The following is an 18,448-nucleotide window of genomic DNA, read 5'->3' as shown; positions in this document are numbered from 1 at the left end:
TGTGTGCCCTGACCAGGAATTGAAACCTCAGCCTTTTGGTGTACAGGATGATGCTTGATGCTCCAGTCAGGGTGATAACTAGTATTTTCTGATGGACTGTATTAGAAATTACTTTGTAACGCAAGTTACAAGGTAATTACTTTGTAACACAAGTCCTAGATTTAATCCTAGAACAGGAAAATGACATTAATGAAATAACTAGTAGAATTTGAATAGTCTGGAATTCAGTTCATAGAAATGTACTGATACTGATTTCCTAGTTGTGACAAATGTGCCGTAGTAGGGTTACTGGGGAGACCCAAGTTAGAAGGCTCTCCCTCCTTAGCTCCCAATAGAAGAATTCAGGCAAGAGACAGTATGCACAGTGGAAATGAGATAGCAAGTTTATTTTTGAAATACACTTGAGAATGAGGCTGCAAGCGGGCACCCAGCTAGTCCAAGTGCCCCATGTATAGTGGAAATGAAGTCGTAAGTTTATTTATAAAATACACTTGAGCATGAAGCTACAAGTGGGCATCTGCTAGTCTGAGTGCTCTGTCTGTTGGGATTTTAGGGGTTTTATGCTTGTAGCCACCTTTTGTGTTCCCCCTCTCCTCACCTTTCCAGGGTGGGATTAATACAGTTTCAAAGACTTTCTTTACCAGGCAGTGGAAACCATACATACAGAACTTCAAGGGCTCCCCTCCTCCTGTGCTATCATGGTTTTTCCTGTGATTTTTGGAACACCTGGCAGTCGTATCGGACCAGACTCAGGGCTGCTGAATTAATTAGTGACACATGTCTCCCTCCCCTCCCGCCTTGGTGTACTATTTATCAGCCTAGCAGTAGTATAAGATACTAACAGGGGAAACTGGCTAACGGGCATATGGAAACTTTTCTGGGAAGTTTAAACCTAAACTTATCCCAGAATCAAAAGTTTAGTTTAAAAGTTATTTTTGTGATAATTGAATATGTTAAAATGAATCATTTTTTATTTTTAAGAGTTCTGAGGTATGGTTGTCCTAATTTTGTCATTGATTGCGATTTTTGCAAATCACTCTTTTTTTAAAAAATTTTATTTATTCATTATTTTTTTTTTTTAGAGGGGAAGGGAGGAAGAAAGAAAGGGAGAGAAACATTTATGTGTGAAAGAAATATTGATGGGTTGCCTCTTGCACGCCCCCAACCAGTGATCTGGCCTACAACCCAGACATGTGCCCTGACCAAGAATCGAACCAGTGATCTGTGGCTTTGCAGAACGCCTGGCCAGCTGACCTACATGGGTCAGGACCCTCCTGTGGTTTTAACTGCATTTCCCAGGGAGTGGTGGTAGCAAATACTTTCTCATGTCATGGTAACTTCATTTATCTTCTTTTGAGAAGCATTTCTTCAATGCGTTTACCCACTTTTATGAGGTTGTTTGCCTTTTTATTATTTATATTTATTATTGAATTGTAGAAATTCTTTGTATATTCCAGTTAAAAGTTCTTAGATATGTTGCAGATATTTTCAATGACCTACCCATTAATTTGCTTAACTGTACTTTTAAAATGTTTTATTTGTTACTTTAAATTTTTTTAACTTTTTAATTGAATTTATTGGTATGACATCAGTTATCTGCATTATTTTTTAATTTAGTACACTAAAATTCACTCTCCACTATATCATTTTTGAGCTTTGACAAGTGTGTAGAATTATGTAATCAACCCCACAGGTAAGATACAGAACATAGGTCCGTTGCCAGTTCCCTCTTGCTGCCACTTTGTGGCCACTGCCACCCCACCTTGAGGTTCCCACCTGACAGCCACTGAGCTTTGGATGAAGTCCAGTTTATAACATTTTTTCTTTTATAGATCTTGGTGATATATGTAAGCACTCTGTCTAACCCAAGTTCACAAAGGTTTTATGTCTTTTGCTAGAAGTTTTGTGGTCTTAGGTTTTATATTTAAGTCTTTGATGTGTTTTGAGCTAATTTTTATATCTGATATGAGGTGTGGACTGAGGTTCATTTTGGATAAGTAGGCATCACTTGATGAGAGGATGTCAGGTTGTCCCACCACCACTTGTTGAGAGGTTGCCTTTCTCTGCTGAGTTGTTTCTGCACCTCATCAAAAAGCAGGTGGGCACGTCTGTGTTTACTCTCCGGGCTCTGTGTTCTCTTCTGCTGATCTGTGTGTCTGCAGTGAGCTCCTGGTCAGAGGTGGTTAATCTTGAAGAAATCCATTTTATCTTTTTTTTTCTTTTATAGTCACGCTTTCTGTGTTCCTCTGTGAAATCTTTGCTTACCTCAAGGTTGGGAAGATCAGCCTCCCTCCTGGACTCTGAGCTCCAGGAAACCTTGTGTTGGTTTTTTTTTATTTGCTCTTTTCACTTGCCTGCAGCACAGTGCCTGACCCTCATGAGGCGTGCAGCTGCATTTATTGAAGGAGGTAATAGCTGTGTCTTAAGGATTTAAATATAATAATAATGTATTTGATCCATTGCCTGGCACATGCAAAATGAACATTCGGGAATCTGCTTTTGCCGCAGCTGTGTTTCTCCTGAGACGCACTGGCCGCACTGTGCTGTAGCTGTCAGCAAAGGTGGTGTGAGTGTCCAGTGGACTGCCGGCAGCTGTTATGTCAGATGCGAGATAGCTGTCACTCCAGTTCCACCCTGCTCTCCTGCTCTGGTCTTAGGCCCAGGTGTGTGCCTCCGAACCCCCTCCTGCACGTCAGCCTTCATAAGATACAGGCACACTGCAGGTTGCTGTTACTTTTTTTGAAGTGTCATTCATTTCATAGAATATTGGTGACCTCGCCTTTTCTTTCCAGTCACATTCTTTTCCTTGGGGCCTCTTCCTCCTCTTCAAGGATAAGTTAATTGATCAGGGCCTTCTTCCCCCAAGCATCTGCCTAAGAGGAAATTAACTGGAAGGCAGGTCAGGGGTGATAAGCTAGTGTCCAGGTTGGGCAATGTCTGAGGATAGAAGGTAGCAGCTGATAGTGGCTTTATCTCTTGGATGTAGAAAATGCGTGTTATTTATGAGAAATAAATACTGAAGTTCAGCCTTGTCACTTTGTTCAGGTGTGACGTTCTCTAGTGTCTGTCATGTGACTCTTTGGCTCATCGGAGAAAGTAGCTAACACTCCCCCTGAGCTGGTCACCTGCCTCGTCTCATGCACAGTGGTCTGATGAGCCTCCCCTCCCACGTGGAGAGGGGACTGAGTGTGATTCTCTTTGTGCCCCGGGGTCTATTTGGGAAGGGGTTTGGTGGTGATAGTGCCTGAGGAGCTACTGGCATTTAGAGAGGCATATCAAAGAACTTGTGGATATATTTCAGACCTACACACAACAGGAGCCCTGGTCAGGTGGCTCAGTTGGTTGGAGCATCATCTCATATACCAAAAGGTTGTGGGTTCTATTCCCAGTCAGGGCACATACCTAGGTTGCTGTTTGATCCCTGGTTGAGGCACGTGTGGGAAGCAGCCAGTCGATGTTTCTCTCTCACATCAATGTTTTTCTGTCTCTCTTTCTCTGAAACCTGTCTCTAAAATCAATACACGTATCCTCAGGTGAGGATTTTAAAACACACACACAAAACTGTTTTTGTGCTCCTAGTGTACAGGTCCCCATTGGCAGGCAGGTGCTCCTGGTGCCCTGGGGCTTTGCATGGCTGGCCTCTGTGGAGGCACAGCAGTTCATAAGTCCTGTCTTCTGTCTTAACAAAGAGGAAATGGGTCTGAATCAGAAATTGGTACCCAGTCCTTTGAAGGAGGGTGTGTTGGCTACACCCCTAATCAGAACGAAGGACATCCTGGTAAAGGTAGCATTGATTCACCCCAAATCCTGACTTGTCCTTAGCTGTGCTGGCTTTGGGGGTGGGGATCTGGGTGAGAGCACAGGGCCTGGTTTCTGGCCTCTGTTCTGCTGCTGCCAACTTGACACGGGACGTGAAGCAGGGGCTGGACTAGACGGGGGGTTCAGCAGATATAGCAGTGTCAGGCCTTCCCTTACATTTTATTAGTAAATCTTCAGTCCTTTAGTTTTCTCTGAGCTACATGCGTCTTACTCCCCCTTGAGCTCTGGGCCCTCGTGTGAAAGTCATGGGGCCAGTTGGGCTCTGAGCTCCTTTCAGCTCGATGTTCATGTGTTGGCTACCTTCCTGCTGCAGCCCTGGTGCCTGCCAGAGCCCAGGGGTGCCCAGGCCCGCCGTTAACAGCAGCCATAGCTGGGCTTTGCTTCTGAAACCCAGCGGCAGGCCATGCTGTGCAAAGCCCTGTTCTTTGGTCCCTGCCCGTCTTCCCTTTCCCCCTATGAGTCTCTCTGAGAGCATTTGCCTTTTCAGAGGTCCTCAAGAATTATTCCAAGGATGGAATACATGAAATTGTTCAGCAGCCAAGCACTGTTTTAGTGGATTTCTCCTTTGGGTCTTATGACCCCTCTCCCCACCCCGCTTCCCAACTCAAAAATTAGGACAGCAGGGCAAGGACGATCACCCCCACGTTTCACTGATGAAGGAATGAAACCCAGTGAGGCTGAGTAGGTGTCATTGCTGATGTGGGTCTTCATTGTGGTCTGAGAGCTGGGACCTGTAGCTTTTCTTGGGACAGGCCATTTGGGTTCTCTTTCAAGGCTGACACATTGTGCCAGGAAGTTTCAGGAGCAGGGAGGTTGCAGGCAGGCCTGCTGAGGCTGTAAAATGACAGTCACCACGAAAGGGCCAGAGGAACTACAGGGGGAGCTGCAGAAGCTGCCGAGCCAGGGCTCCTAAGAACCCACGTGGAGGGAGGTGCTCCTTCACCTTGGGAAAGGGTAGATGGCATTTAGAGCACTATAGAGACGGTGAGAGATTGTAGCACAGTCTCACTTTGTTCTAGAATGACCGCCCGTGATGGTTGCAAATGCCTGGCAGTGCTTTCCCTCACCCAGTTCGCCTTCCCAAGTCCATTCTGTGTCTGCTGCCAGTCAGTGTTCTGAGGGAATGGTCCTCCAGTGCCAGCAGCGTCCACCCCTGGGGCCATGGCGCGTCCGTGGAAGCCATCTGGTCCTGCAGTACCTTTAGGTCTTAAATCCTGCCTAGCCCCAGCCAAGCAGAGTGCTCCTTTCCTGCTTGGTGGCATTTGTCCAGGCCGGGCCCTTAGCCAGTAGGCCTTCCCCGTGTTCACTGGTGGTTCAGGGGCTGCTTATTCTGAGACCCAGTTTAAGCCCCTCATTCTCACCTTCTTACCTCAGGACACAGGTAACCCTTCTTCAGAAGCCTGCTTAGCAGGGATGCCCTCTGTTTGTATTTTTAGTGGTCTCTGTCCCCTCTTGAAGGTGTCCAGAGAAGAGACCGCTGGCCCGAGTTCCATGGTGCTGGAGAGGACCCAGCATCCTGCAGGAGCTCTTCTCCTAGAAGAGCTGTCATGTCACTTGTACAGCAGGGCCCAGCCAGCACTTACTTTCAGATCTTTCCCTTCTGGTTCTAAGGGTTGTGTTGGTTAAATACCTCTGTCCCAGTACTGCCCTTTGCGGGGAGGGGGGTGGCCAGAATGAGAACCCGTGGGAATTTCCTGCCCTGCTGGGAAGCAGCTGTTAGCTCTTTCCAAGGAAGAATGCCGCAACAACCTGACAGAGACTATGCTGCCCCCTGCCCCCGCCCCCCAAGCCCCCAAGCTGGGGCCTTCTGGTCCCAGGGTGGGCACTCCGGCACAGTGCAGGGGCTGTGTCTAAGGATCTCTGTCCACTAGTAGAGGCCACGGAGCGGGCTGTGGGCAGAGGGAAGAGATGAGGTAGCATTCTCTTCTGTGTTTCTCAGCAGGAAATTTTTTCATTTCCTGAACAGTGTGACTGGACACGTGTGCTTCCGCTGTACTGTCTTCCTCTATTTCTTTGTGGGCAAATGTTGAGAAATCGATTCTGAAAACTGAGACAGCATACTAAATTTCACGTAGTAATTTGAGACGGCTCAGTTTACATAATTCAAAAAGAGACCAAGGCCTGCTGACAAAGAACAAATAGAATCTAGAGAAAGACTGTATTGCAGAGACTTGCGAATTTCTATAGGGCATGAATCCTTTAATTCCCACACATTGCATAATTTAAAGTGGTAGTTCTTCAGGTGTGGCCAGGGGCCTGGGGAGGGGGGTTCTGCGAGGTCAAAGCTATTTCCTTAATAGCAGTTTTGACACTGAGGTGCCATTTGTCCCCCTCTCTTACTCTCTCATGGGTGCACGGTGCATTTCCAGAGGCTGTGTGACATGTATTGACAGTTACATGGGATGTGTGCTTGGGATTCCTTTTCTCTCTCTCTCTCTTTTAAAATTATGGTAAAATACACATAACATAAATTTTGAGCACTTTGGACTGGGCTGGGTAGTCAGGTGGTTGGAGCGTCATCCCAGTGCACCAGGGCTGTGTGTTCGGTCCCATCAAGGCACAGACAGGAGCCAACCAGCAAACAGGTTGATAAGTGGGAAACCGATCGATGTTCCTCTCTCTCTCCCCGTCCCTTCCTCTCTCTCTAAGATCCATCACTGAGTGCATAGAAAAAGAAACAAAGGTTACCACTTTCATCACTGTTAAGTGTCCACCTCAGTGGCGTCAGGCACATGGACGGTGTGGTGCAGCTGGCACCCAGCACTGGTTTCCAGACTGAAACTCCATCACCTCTGCCCCGCCCCCGGTGGCCTGTGTCTACAAATTTGACTGCTCTAGGGAGGAACGTCATGTAAGTGGAGTCACATAGCATTTGTCCTTCTCTGTCTAGCTCATTTTCACCCAGCAGAACGTCCTGAAGTTTCATCCATTTTGTAGCATGTGTCAGTTTCCTTTTTACGACCTAGTAATGTTGCATAGTACAGCGATGCCACATTTTGCTTATCCATTCATCTGTTGAACGCTTGGGTTGTTTCCACCCCTGGGCTGGTGTGAGTAATGCTGCCGTGGACATCAGCGCATGGGTGTGTGTGTGAGTCCCTGCTTTCAGTTCTCTCAAACATGTACCTAGGAGTGGGATTGCTGAAACATAGTGACTCTGTATTTAACCTGTTGAGCACGAGCTTGGGAATCTTGTGTTTAAAAACATTTCTCAGTTTCGACTTCTAACACAGTAAATGTCCATGTGTTTAACCCACATAAACTAAAGATCTTCTGGGTCCTCAGAAATTTTAAGTGTGTAAAGAGGTACTGGGAGCAGAAGACTTGAGGAGAGCTGATGTGATAAAGGTTCTTGTTTGGTGCTGTGGCCTTGCGCTTACATGGTGGGGGTATGGGTTATTTCAAACAGCGACAAGAGTCCGCTTTGCTCTCCCGTTTTACACCCAGGGGGCAGCCATTGCAACAGAAGGCCTGGGACAGGGGCCTTGGCAAAGCCAGTAGTGGGAAGAGGAGGTGACTGTTTTGAGCAACTTTGAGGCAGAAATTTTTCTGGATGCGTTACAAAGGGCCTCAAGAGGATACTAAGGAAGAAAGTAAAGGAATGTAGATTTACAGCTAGAGTGATGCCGATTAGAGCCATCAGAACCCCGGGCTGATGTGCTGAGCAGTTGACTATGCATCAGTCTCCCCCACACAGTGGGAGTCCCGGGTTTACCCTACTTTGTTTACTACTCGCCTGGAGAGTTGCCTGGCACAGAGTAGGAGCTCAGTGAATATTTTTTGAATACGTGATTCACATTGTTAACCAGTGACTCACATACTGGATTGATTTCAGAACAGCGCCTGCACTACAGGTGACTCAGGAAGGGAGAGAACCTTCCCCAGGATATCAGAGGATTGTTGTTACTGTTTTTAACATTTATACTTTTTAAGGTTCTATTTATTTACTTTTAGAGGGGAAGGGGGAGAGAGAGGGAGAGAAACATCAATGTGTGAGTGGTACATCCATCTGCTGCCTCTCGCACTCCCCCACCTGGGGACCTGGACAGCAATGTAGGGCATGTGCCCTGACTGGGAAGTGGACCAGCGACCTTTTGGTTCACAGGCCAGAGTTCAGTCCACTGAGTCACACCAGCCAGGGCCAGAGGCTTGTTGATACTTTGTCGTGGACGTTAAGAGTAGAGGGAGGCCTTTGCTGCATGTTGGTTATGGGGTTGAGGTTAATGTGTTATCTCTGCAGTTAAACTCTAGAACACGGGCTGGCAAACCACTGCCTGCAGCCGACCCTTATTTTTGTTCCATTTTGTTTTGCTTTTACCTGTTGCTGTATTAGCAGTGGTTGGTTTATCTTTATAGTTGAGTAATAGTCGTTTGTATAACTGTACTGCACTTTGTTTATCCCCACTTGTTTTGGACATTTGGATTGTTTCTGGCTTTTGGCTATCACAAATAAAATTGCTATGGACATGTACTTTCACTATGCTTGCATAAATAACTAGGAGTGGAGTGACTGGGTCATATGGTAGGTATATAGTCAACCTTTTAGAAATGGTTGATTGTTTTCCAAGTAGCTGTAACACTTTGCATTCCCATTAACAATGTAAGAGAGTTCCAGTTGCTTCACATACTTGTCCACTCTTGGTATTATCCTTTTCTTGTTTAACCATTAATAAGTATGTAATGGTATTTCATTATGGTTTTATTTTGTTTCCTTATGTGCTTATTTGCCATCTGTATACCCTCTTTGGTTGTTTATTAAAATCTTTTGCCCACTTTAAAAATTGGATGGGTTGTTTTCTTATTGAAATATGAGAGTTCTTAGTATATTCTGGATACGAGTACTTTATCAGATATTTGATTTACAAATGTTCTCTTCCAGTATGTGACTGGTCTTTTTTTTTTTTTAAGGTTTTATTTATTTATTTTTAGAGAGAGGGGAAGGGAGGGAGAAAAGAGGGAGAGGAACATCAGTGTGTGGTTGCCTCTTGCAAGACCCCACTTCAGGGACCTGGCCCACAACCCAGGCCTGTGCCCTGACTGGAGATCAAACTGGGGGCACTTTGGTTTGCAGGCCGGTGCTCAACCCACTGAGCCACCCCAGCCAGGGCTGATTTCATCAGGCCTTGCTTTTAATCTTTGTTAGGACTGAGCAGTATTTAGCCTGGAGTTCATGTTTCCCCACTAATGACACAAAACTCTTCTGAGTAGTTGACTCAATGTCCCACAAGTTAGGAGGTTTTTCCTGACTGGCTGCAGAATAGGGATTGTTTGTGGTCCTGCTGAATTTTGGTTACTCTTCCCTCTTACCCTTGGGTGGTAATTGCGCAGCCTGGGGTAGTTTCCTCCCACCACACGCTGATCAACACCATGCCTACTGCCCCAGGGTCCTTCTGTGCATCTCTGAAGTCTTGTCTGTGCTCTCTTTCCCTTCCTGTGATCCCACAGTGCTGCGCTGTGAGTGCTGCCTGCCTTAGTTTCCCCTAGCTTTTAGCTGCTTCCACTCGCCTCCTAAAGTCTTCCAGGTTGCCCTGGAGTCCCTCCCCCTACTCTGTCGCCTGGAAATGTTCTTCGGGCAGTAAGGCTCACTTGTGTGTTTCCTGACTCTCAGGGAATTTCACTGCTCTTCCTCGCCTGAGGACCAGTGCCTGGAGGACCGACGTTTTATGTATTTCATTGTTGCAGATGGGCAGTTAAGTTCATTCCTTTAACTCCACCCATTCTTCCTGTGTCATCACACTGGTGTGCAGGACTTTGCCCCTCGCACTTCAGTGTTTTCCGTGGGTTCCAAGGTTTGCCCATTTATCAGCTGCCACCTCAGTTCTGGAGTCTGCCAACTTTTTCTTGAAGGACCAGAGAGTAAATGTTTTCAGCATTGCAGGTCATACAGCCTCTGGTGTAGCCACTCACCTCTGCTGTTGTAGCTCAAAAGCAGACGTAGACTATATATGTTTGTGGCTGTGTTCCAAGAAAACTTTATTAAAAAAAAAAAAAAACAGTGGGCAGAGCAAGAGTTGGCTCTTGGGCTGTAATTTACTGACCCCTGCCTCAGTTCATGACCTTTCTTGGCTATTTAATATTTTTGTCTGGTCCCCTATTTTAATTGCTTCCAGAAACTATTGCCAGTGATGTCTGCCTAAAATATAGATCTTATTACATTACTTGTCGGCTCCCTACAGCATAACAAATAAAGGTCAGAATTATCCTGCCCCCAAAGCCTCCGCAGTCTGATCCTTCTTCCATTTCCAACCTCATCGCCAGTGACTGCGCATCCGTCAACCCATACAGTGTAACTGGCGTGTTCTGCTGCCCTGTGGTATTTCCTTAAGTCCGGCCGTCTCTGGGTTGCTCTTCCCTTCCTGCTGTGTCATATGTGCCTCTGAAACTGTCCACCTGCCTGGGGAACCCTGTTCGCACCCCACCGTCTTTAAGAAGCACCCTAGCCCCATAGGTGGAGGCAGTCTCCATCACATTGTTTGAGCGCCCCTGTGGTGGTGACCTGCTTTTGCGCTTTGTCAGAAACCCAAGTGTGTGTGTTTGTCTGTGTATATGTGTGGAGTGTATGTGTGTCTACTCTGTCGACCCAGAATCCCTCAAGAGAGAGAGGTGTGCCCTCTTGTTTCTGTCTCCCTGCAGTGCAGCACAGACTGACAACGGAGCAGAAACGTGGCAGTGTGTGTGTTTGAGTTTGAGCACGAAGGGCAAGGTCTTGGGGGAATGTGATGCTCTGGGGACCTGTGGCATTTGGGGCACAGCTCTTGGCTCATCCTTGGGGCATGCGTGCACACCCCCAAAGAGGCGGGCTGTCGGCAGGCTGCTTGGTATCCGGGTCATGCTCATGGGACCCAGGCAGCGGCAGGACCGAGCTGTGGCAGCTGGCCACTCCAGGTCTCCACTGCTACTGCCGCTTCCTCAATGGCCTCTTGCCCTTTGGTTTCACAGAGCTGTGGTGCAACCCTGGGCAGTTTGCCTGTCGCAGCGGCACCATCCAGTGCATCCCCCTCCCCTGGCAGTGTGACGGCTGGGTGACTTGTGAGGATGAGAGCGACGAAGCCGACTGTCCAGGTGAGTGTGTCGGGCAGGCAGAAGCACGTGGCCCCTTCGTCCCATTGGGAGATGGTGTCATCCAGCACCCCACGCTATATCCATGCACTGGAAGGTTATTTTGAGCACCTCATCCTCTCTCTTTCTCTGTATTTTTAAAAAAGGTGCCCAACACAGGTAGATCTCAGGACTTGTGAGATGGCAGGGTCAGGGCTGTGGTGAGGAACGAGGAGCACCCGTGATGCCATGTTTCGAGAGGTGACACTGGCCCTGAGAGCAGCACCCTGAAGTGTGGTGACCTCTTGCTTCCCTCTTGCCCAACTTTAGAGGTGGGTGCCTTTGAGACATGGCTGGAACCCCGATGAGGGTCGTGTAGACCTTGGCTCTCCCTCTGTCCTGCTCACTCAGTCACTAGTCACCTTTCACTGGGGGTTCTCTCCTGATGACGCACGTTTTGTAAAGACGGGGAATGCCATAGAAGTCTGAGTCGGTGTTCCGCCTGGTTTCTGGTCCAGTGCCCTCAAAGAGGCTAACACACCCATGAGTAATGGCGTGCACTGCATCCCTGGCTCTCGGCTTGGGTTGTAGTGTCTCGAGTGCACTCCGGCATGTGTGTGAGACAGGCGCACTTGTGCACATTCTAATGTGTTTAAGACCCAGGTGGTTCTGATAAAAGGCCCTAAGAGGAAGGTGCATCTTACTCCAGTGTGAGAATCTCAAACCTGTACTCTTCGGCCTTGCATTCAAATTTCTTCTCAATCTGGCCTTGTCTTTTTGCCAAAACAGTTTGTTGCTGTTTTCCCCTCAGTGACTCAGCTAGGCTGTTTCCTGTGCTCACCCCATGAAGAATTTCCTAGCCACATGCTTTGTTTATGCCTTCCTCCTTTCTCCTTCCTCGGAATCCCCTTTTCTGTCTCCGCATGGACAGACCCTGCTCACCCTTCGAGGCTTGACTGGGTGGTTCCACAACAAGCAGGCGTCTCTAGGCCTGCTGGCTGTAGGGTGGCCTCTGCCAGCACCTGCCCTGTCTCTCCGACAGCCCGTAGAGCTGCTGGTAATTCTTACCGTCACTTGTGCCCATGCTTGGTCTCCCTTTCCAGACTGAGCCTCCCTCAGGGCAGGAGACCAGTCCTCTTCCTCAGGGGGACCTGGCCTAGGACAGGCTTCTTTTCAGCGTTCAGCCAGTGAAAGGAGTGCTGTAGTTCCTGTAGGCCAGGTGCTGAAGAAAGCTGACGAACTCCAGCCAGGGGATCAGGAAGCATGTGCAGTGGAATTTCGCAGCTGAGCTTGGGATAATGCATTGTGGGGTGGGGGGGTCCCAAAATAAGAAATAGAGGTGATCTCTTTGGACTGTATTTGCCTGTGAAGAGGACCCCTATGAAAGGACCCCTTTTAATCATCATCCCTGTGCCTGTTCTTCCTTCGCCGGATGTGCATGTCTGTAGTGGAGGTGTCTGCCTTTCCAAATGAGAGTCAGGATGATGGTGGCTGGGTTAGGAGCTTCCGGGATAGCCCTGTGTCTAGGAATCTACCTGGCCATTCCTTGGGTCTCCGCTGAGAGCATGACCTTCTCAGTACTTGAGATGTGAGTACTAGATGTTGGGTAGCCTGGCGAGGAACCGGTGATGGTGCCTGGGAGCACCACCTGTTCTGACTTGTGGGATGAAACTTCATATCTAGCCTCCTGCAGAATTTTCTGAACAAAGAATCAGATGGTTCCTGGCTTGCTTTGAACTGGAAGCATGGCTTACCTGTTGTTTTCAGAGCGTCTTTGGCTTAGCTTTTAAGGTTATGTGTGATAACTGCCCTGCTATAGAAACTGAAGACAATGGTGAGCGCCCTCCTGGTTCAACCTGCTCATCTCTCCATGAAGGCAGGAGCCCATCCGATTTCTCCTGGGGTCATGTGGTTGGTACAGAGAGTTACAGGTCACTTAGTTTAAGTGTTGACTTGAAGTTAGGTAGGTTCCTGTGTCTTCTCCCCTAACAGAAAAATTAAGTCTGACCTACAGGAGCCCAGAGTTGTTTGTGAGTAGGTGGCGTGTTTTAGGCACCGACCATTGAGGGTGTGATGACAATGATGGTGTGTGCAAACTCACTGAGGCCGAGGAGGGTCTGCTGTACCAGAGGAGGGGTGAGGACACTCGGAGGAGGGGTGGGGAGGCTGAGGGCCTGCGGAATGCCCCACTACTCCGGCTTTCCCCTTGACTCAGGGGACTGTGCCTGGCTTGTGGTGTAGTGCCCCACCGAGATCCAGGTGGGGTGGCAGGATGATTTCCGATTGTTTCAGGGTTGGGATTTTGAGGAATTTATCAAAGTATACAAAGAATAATATTTGTTTCTCGCTTCCCTGAATTAATAACTGCTGAAATTTTGTCATAGTTGTCAAATTTTGTCTTTGTAGTTTATTTTAAAAGAAATTAATTTTTAAAGCATCATAGATATGCCCTGGCCAGTGTGGCTCAGTTGATTGGGCGCCATTCCGCAGGGAGAGGGGTCCCCAATTTGATTCCTGGTCAGGGCACATGCCCGGGTAGCAGCTTCCGTGCCAGGGCGGGGTGTGTGCAAGGGGTGGCCAATCGGTATTTCTCTCTCTCTCCGATGCTTCTCTCCCTCTCTTGCTCCCTCCTTTTCTCTCCCTCTAAAAATAACCAAATAAAATCTTTTTTTAAAAAAAACCCATAGATATAGGTTAAGTAGTCATTAACCTATATGGGGGGGGCGGGGGTTGGACAGGAAGTTAGTTAATAATCACTTTTGCTGTGGCCTTCCTGTCTGTAGGGCGAGTTTAAGTAAACCTGTAGGAAGCCCCAGCCATGGGTGGTCAGTTTGCTTTTGAACATGTACTTCAGGACTTCTGGAGTGAATATGAGATTATCTCATTGCCCTGCTAAAATTACAATAAAAAGAAACCACAGGGTTAAAGAGAATGGGAAAAGATGGAACAGTAGATCAGTAATTTCAGCGTGCTTTTGAAGATAGAAAATGGGTGGTATGCTAGATACAGTCTGGCATACCTGAATGTGCATTCAGCACATTCCCTGCCTTTCGGGCTGGAAGGCTGGAGGTGTAACACTCAGACCCCCTGCCAGTAGGCTACTGGATACCATTTAGCCCACGAGATCCTCCCCCATGAAATTTGGAAGGTAGAAGAGAGATAGAAGAATCCTTCCCCTGGCAGTGGAGTGGATGGCATGGGCTCAGACCACGGCGAGTGAGCGCAGTGGCTCCCACACCCCCTACTGCCCGGCCGTCTCAGGGCTGCAGGGCCGCTGCGGTCTGGCAGCGGCTCTCTGCGGTTCCCTCACCTGTGGACAGAAACAGCAGCTTCCTGATTGTCCCACTGCAGCTGCAGAGGTTAAACAGGCAGAGGTGGCCCACTTCACTTCTCTGCTTTCACTAAAAGCTAGTGCTAGTCCTTTGTGTTTGAAATAGCCAGCATGGTTTCTGTTCTGACTGAACCATCTCTGATATAAATGGGAACTAACAGAGGTTGTGTAAAATTTTTAATGGAGAAAAATTCACAGCTTTAGTAAGAGTCATTAAAGAAGACTTGAATAAATAGAGACAGGATGTTCTTGCTTAGGAAGACTCAGTGTGGTAGCTGTCTGTTCTTACATTGATCTGTGGGCTTAGTGCATCCCCATAGGGTTTGGGGAAATGTGACAAGTCAGTTCGAAAATGTTTGGAAGAATTGTCCTCACGTTGTTAGCGCACTTGGAAGAAGAGTGAGGAGCGAGCACTTGCCTTAACAGTTTCAAGGCTTACTTGCAGTTGGATCAGGGTAGCACAAATTGGCCAGTGGGAAGAAGAGCTGCCAGAAACAGACCCGATAAACTTGATGTGCGTGGCAGAGATGGAATTACATGTCACTGGGCGAAGGTCAGACTGCGCAGTGTGGAGTGCTGTGACAGTCGGGAAGGAGGAAATGAGGTCCCTAATGTACAACGTACTGGAAAGTCAGTTTCAGGTTAATTAGGAAAAACTTCTAGAAGATAATATAGAAGCATTCCTAAGATCTTCCCTTTATCAAAAAGTAGCAATAAAGAATGTGAATACACAAGCCACAGAGTGGGAAGATGTTTACAACATTTATAGCCTATCCAGGACTATAATTCAGCACATATAAATAACTCCTGCAAGTGGACAGCAGACAGGCATGTCACAGAAGAATTGGCAGGAGTGGTGATTAAACATGGAAAGATACTCAACCTCATTAGTATTCTAAGACCAAGTGAGATGCACCACTTCATGGATACTTAGATTGGCAAAAATTACGATGTCTGATGAAACCAAGTGTTAGGAGATGGTGTGGATGGCTTAGAAATCTCACCTGCTGCTGGTGAGGATAAATGGATACAAAAAAGGGCATGAACTTGCAAAGCGGCACAGTCACATATTCTCTGATCCTGGGTTTCCACTTGGGGACACAAGAGAAATTCTTGCAGCACCGCTCATACAGATGTACATCTTGGAAAACCCAGTGTCCTCATTCACATGCTGGCGTATTTGGAACCCAAACAGCAAGGTAATGTCAGGTTCTTGCAGCAACATGGATGCATCCTAAAAACAGAATGTAGGTGACAAAGGCGGTTTGCCAGAAAGTACATATAGCATAAACATAAGCAAAACTGACCATTATCTTATTTACAGATACATACGTGTATGGTAAACTGAAAGGAAAAAAGGTAAAACACTGATAACACAAAATTTGCACTCCTGGTCCCTCCCTGGTGGGGAGACAGAGGAGTAAGACTGGAAGAGGCAAGCTTGTAGTCAGTCCTCAGCTGACATCTGAGTTCTTAAGTCAGGTGGGGGTGGGCTTTCGCAACTGTTTTATTATTAGGCTTTATTTCTTCATGTATGTTCTTTGGAATATATCAGATATTATATAGCCTTTTTTTTTTTTTTTTTTTTTAAGAAAAACCCATAGATGGGAAAGTGAAACCGACTTAGCACAGCAAAGAAACTGCATCCATGGGCTTCCTTAAGAGAAAGAACACAAGGGAATGGCCTGCTTGACAAGCAGATCCCCTGAAAGACTTGGAAGTTCCCAGTGCCGCTGCTGGCGGGCTCTGGGGTGGACATAGAATAGGGGTGGTGGAATTCTCTTCCACCATCCACCTCCTTTCTGCACTCATCAGCCAGACGACTTCTTCCACCAGTAGATCTGAAGTTTACTTTCCAGACCCACACTGTCCCGTATCGAGCACCTGAACTGTGGCCATTTCGAATTAAGGTGTGCTACAAGTGTCAAATATATATCTGATATTAAAGACTGAGTTTTAAAAAGGTGAAATGTCTTGTTAATACTCTTTTATATTGATTACATGTTGAAATTACAGTACTTTGAATATACTGGGTTAAATGAAATGAAAATTCATCTTCTGTTGAAATGTGGCTTGCATGGTATTTCCATTAGACAGCACCTGGGCTTACAGTTAGCAAAATAGGAGACATCAGGCCCAGCAGAGGGGAGCCATGGAGGTGGAAAACAGAGGAATTAAGATAAATTCCCTATGGGGGCAAGTGAGAGCCACAGCCATCTCTTCCACCCTGTCCCCCAATTGCCGGCACCCAGGTGTTTCCTCAGGCAGGGGATTGGAGGGGTCTCGCCTGGAGAAATTCACATGTCCTGGAAGAGGTGTAAGAGGTGTCAACATAATGGAGGGTTCTGGTCCCCACCTTGAGGCTCACCTAACCCTACCAACACCTGGCCTTTAGTGCTCACAGAGCCTCTGGGAAGCTGGACCACCTTCCTCCTAAGCATGAGAGGCAGCCAGTGTCCTAGACTGGAAGAAACCATCCATGGGATGCTCCCCAGATTCTGGGCAAAGCTTTGTAGACCAAAAGGGCCAGAACAGAGTGGCCTGGGGTGGCCAGCTCTGCTGCATGTAAAGTCGTGGTTAAATGCAAGGGCCTGGAACCAAGGTGCTAGGGCTGGTACCCCCGCCTCCACTGGCTGTGGCCCTTTGGGCAGGTTGCTTTGTGAACTTCACTGTCCTCATCTGTAAGATGAGGAAAACAATAGTGTCTACCTTCTAGGGCTGTTGTGAGGTTTGGTAGCATGATACATTGACAGTTCTTGGAACAGAGCATGGCACAGAATACTGCCTCAATACATATTAGCAGCTATTCTTATTTTATAATTCAGGGAATAAAAGTAGACTTTAAAAATATATTCTGACATCAGCAAAATGGCAATCTAGGAAACTCCAAGTCCTCATTCCCCTACAGATACATTTTAAAAAGGCAACTAGAACCATAGCTGGTGTGGCTCAGTGGATTGAGTACTGGCCTGCATACAGAGAGGTCACCAGTTCGATTCTCAATCAGGGCACATGCCTGGGTTCTAGGCCAGGTCCTGGGTGGGGCTGTGTGTGTGAGAGGCAACTGATCAATATTTCTCTTCCTCTGTCTCCCTCCCTTCCCCCTTTAAAAATAAATAAATAAAATATTTAAGAAAACTTTTAAAGAGCAACTAGAGACTGGCTACAGTAACTATAGAAGCTCTAGAAATAGTCAAAGGTCTACATGTAGGGGTGTCTGACCTTTTGGTGTCTCTGGGCCACGCTGGAAGAAGAGTTGTCTTGGGCCGCACATTAAATGCACAAACACTGACAAACACTATGGGGGAAAAAAAAAGATTTTAAGTAAGTTTATGATTTGGTGTTGGGCCGCCTTCATAGCCATCCTGGGTGGTGGGTTGGACACCCAACCACAGGAGCACCCAGTCAAGAAAAAGCCACACTCAAAAATGGTAGGAAATTTTGTAGCATCAGCTCACCTTGGCCCCACTCCTCCCCACCTGGCACACAGGTCTGAAGGAAGCAGTGGCCCGATCCCTGATTGCCTGCCTGCGACAGGAAGGAGGGGTTGGGCAGACCTGACTTGAAACATGTTAACCTGTCTGGAGGTGGCCTGAGCCACTGATTTCCCTGTGTGACTCAGAGCTCAAGCTGGGAAACCAGCGTAGCTCAGATTTCAGGCTGTGAACAGCAGGGGAAACAATTCAGGAAACAATTCAGGAAGCCTTGCAGAGGTGGATTGGGGGGGGGGACCACAGAGCTTCAGATGCCTTGGACAAAGGACTAATGGTGGTAGAATACAAGAGAATATCTAAGGCCTTGAGAAGCTGGCTGGGACTGTCTGGGAAATTAAGATATTTAAAGCAGTTACATATATTTAGGAATCAAAAAAGTTCACACTTAGGCCCAGATAAGAGGCAAGTGCAGAAAAGACTTGAGAAGACTCTAGGCTCAGAACAAGCCGTGCTAATTGGTGTAGGTCTTCCCCAGTGCAAGGCTAGTCAGCGAAGACTAGGAGAGATGACTCTTCCCTCCCATGCCTACTTCTCAACAACAGCAAAGTCACAAGACATGAAGCCAAACACCTGGCCCACTTAAAGGAATAAAATTAAGTAGCAAAAACTATCCCTGACATTCTAGACAAAGGCTTTAAAACTATATTGAATGGACTCAAAGGGCTAAAGAAAAATACAGAAAAACTAAAGGTAACTGGAAAACAGTATATAGAGAAAATGAGAATACCAATGAGGAGAAAGAAATTATTAGAAGGAACCAGACAAA

General features: G+C 47.2%; 1 protein-coding gene across 2 annotated transcripts in view; it reads left to right on the top strand.

Annotated features, from left to right (window-relative positions):
• DGCR2 (DiGeorge syndrome critical region gene 2) overlaps positions 1-18,448 on the top strand; it is a 65,055-nt gene that overhangs the window by 10,670 nt on the left and 35,937 nt on the right. Inside the window, exon 2 of one of the 2 annotated variants that reach the window (XM_045819760.1) lies at positions 10,759-10,881. The exons of the other annotated variant lie outside the window; for it this stretch is intronic. Coding sequence (XP_045675716.1) covers positions 10,759-10,881 — 123 coding nt within the window. The remainder of the gene's footprint in view (positions 1-10,758; positions 10,882-18,448) is intronic. 2 annotated transcript variants of the gene reach the window in all.

Source organism: Phyllostomus hastatus, unplaced genomic scaffold (genome assembly GCF_019186645.2).
Source record: "Phyllostomus hastatus isolate PE091 unplaced genomic scaffold, TTU_PhHast_1.1 phas_scaffold_387, whole genome shotgun sequence".
NCBI classification, from domain to species: Eukaryota; Metazoa; Chordata; class Mammalia; order Chiroptera; family Phyllostomidae; genus Phyllostomus; species Phyllostomus hastatus.
Note: the sequence above shows the minus strand (reverse complement) of the source record. Positions and strands in the feature narration are given on the sequence as shown.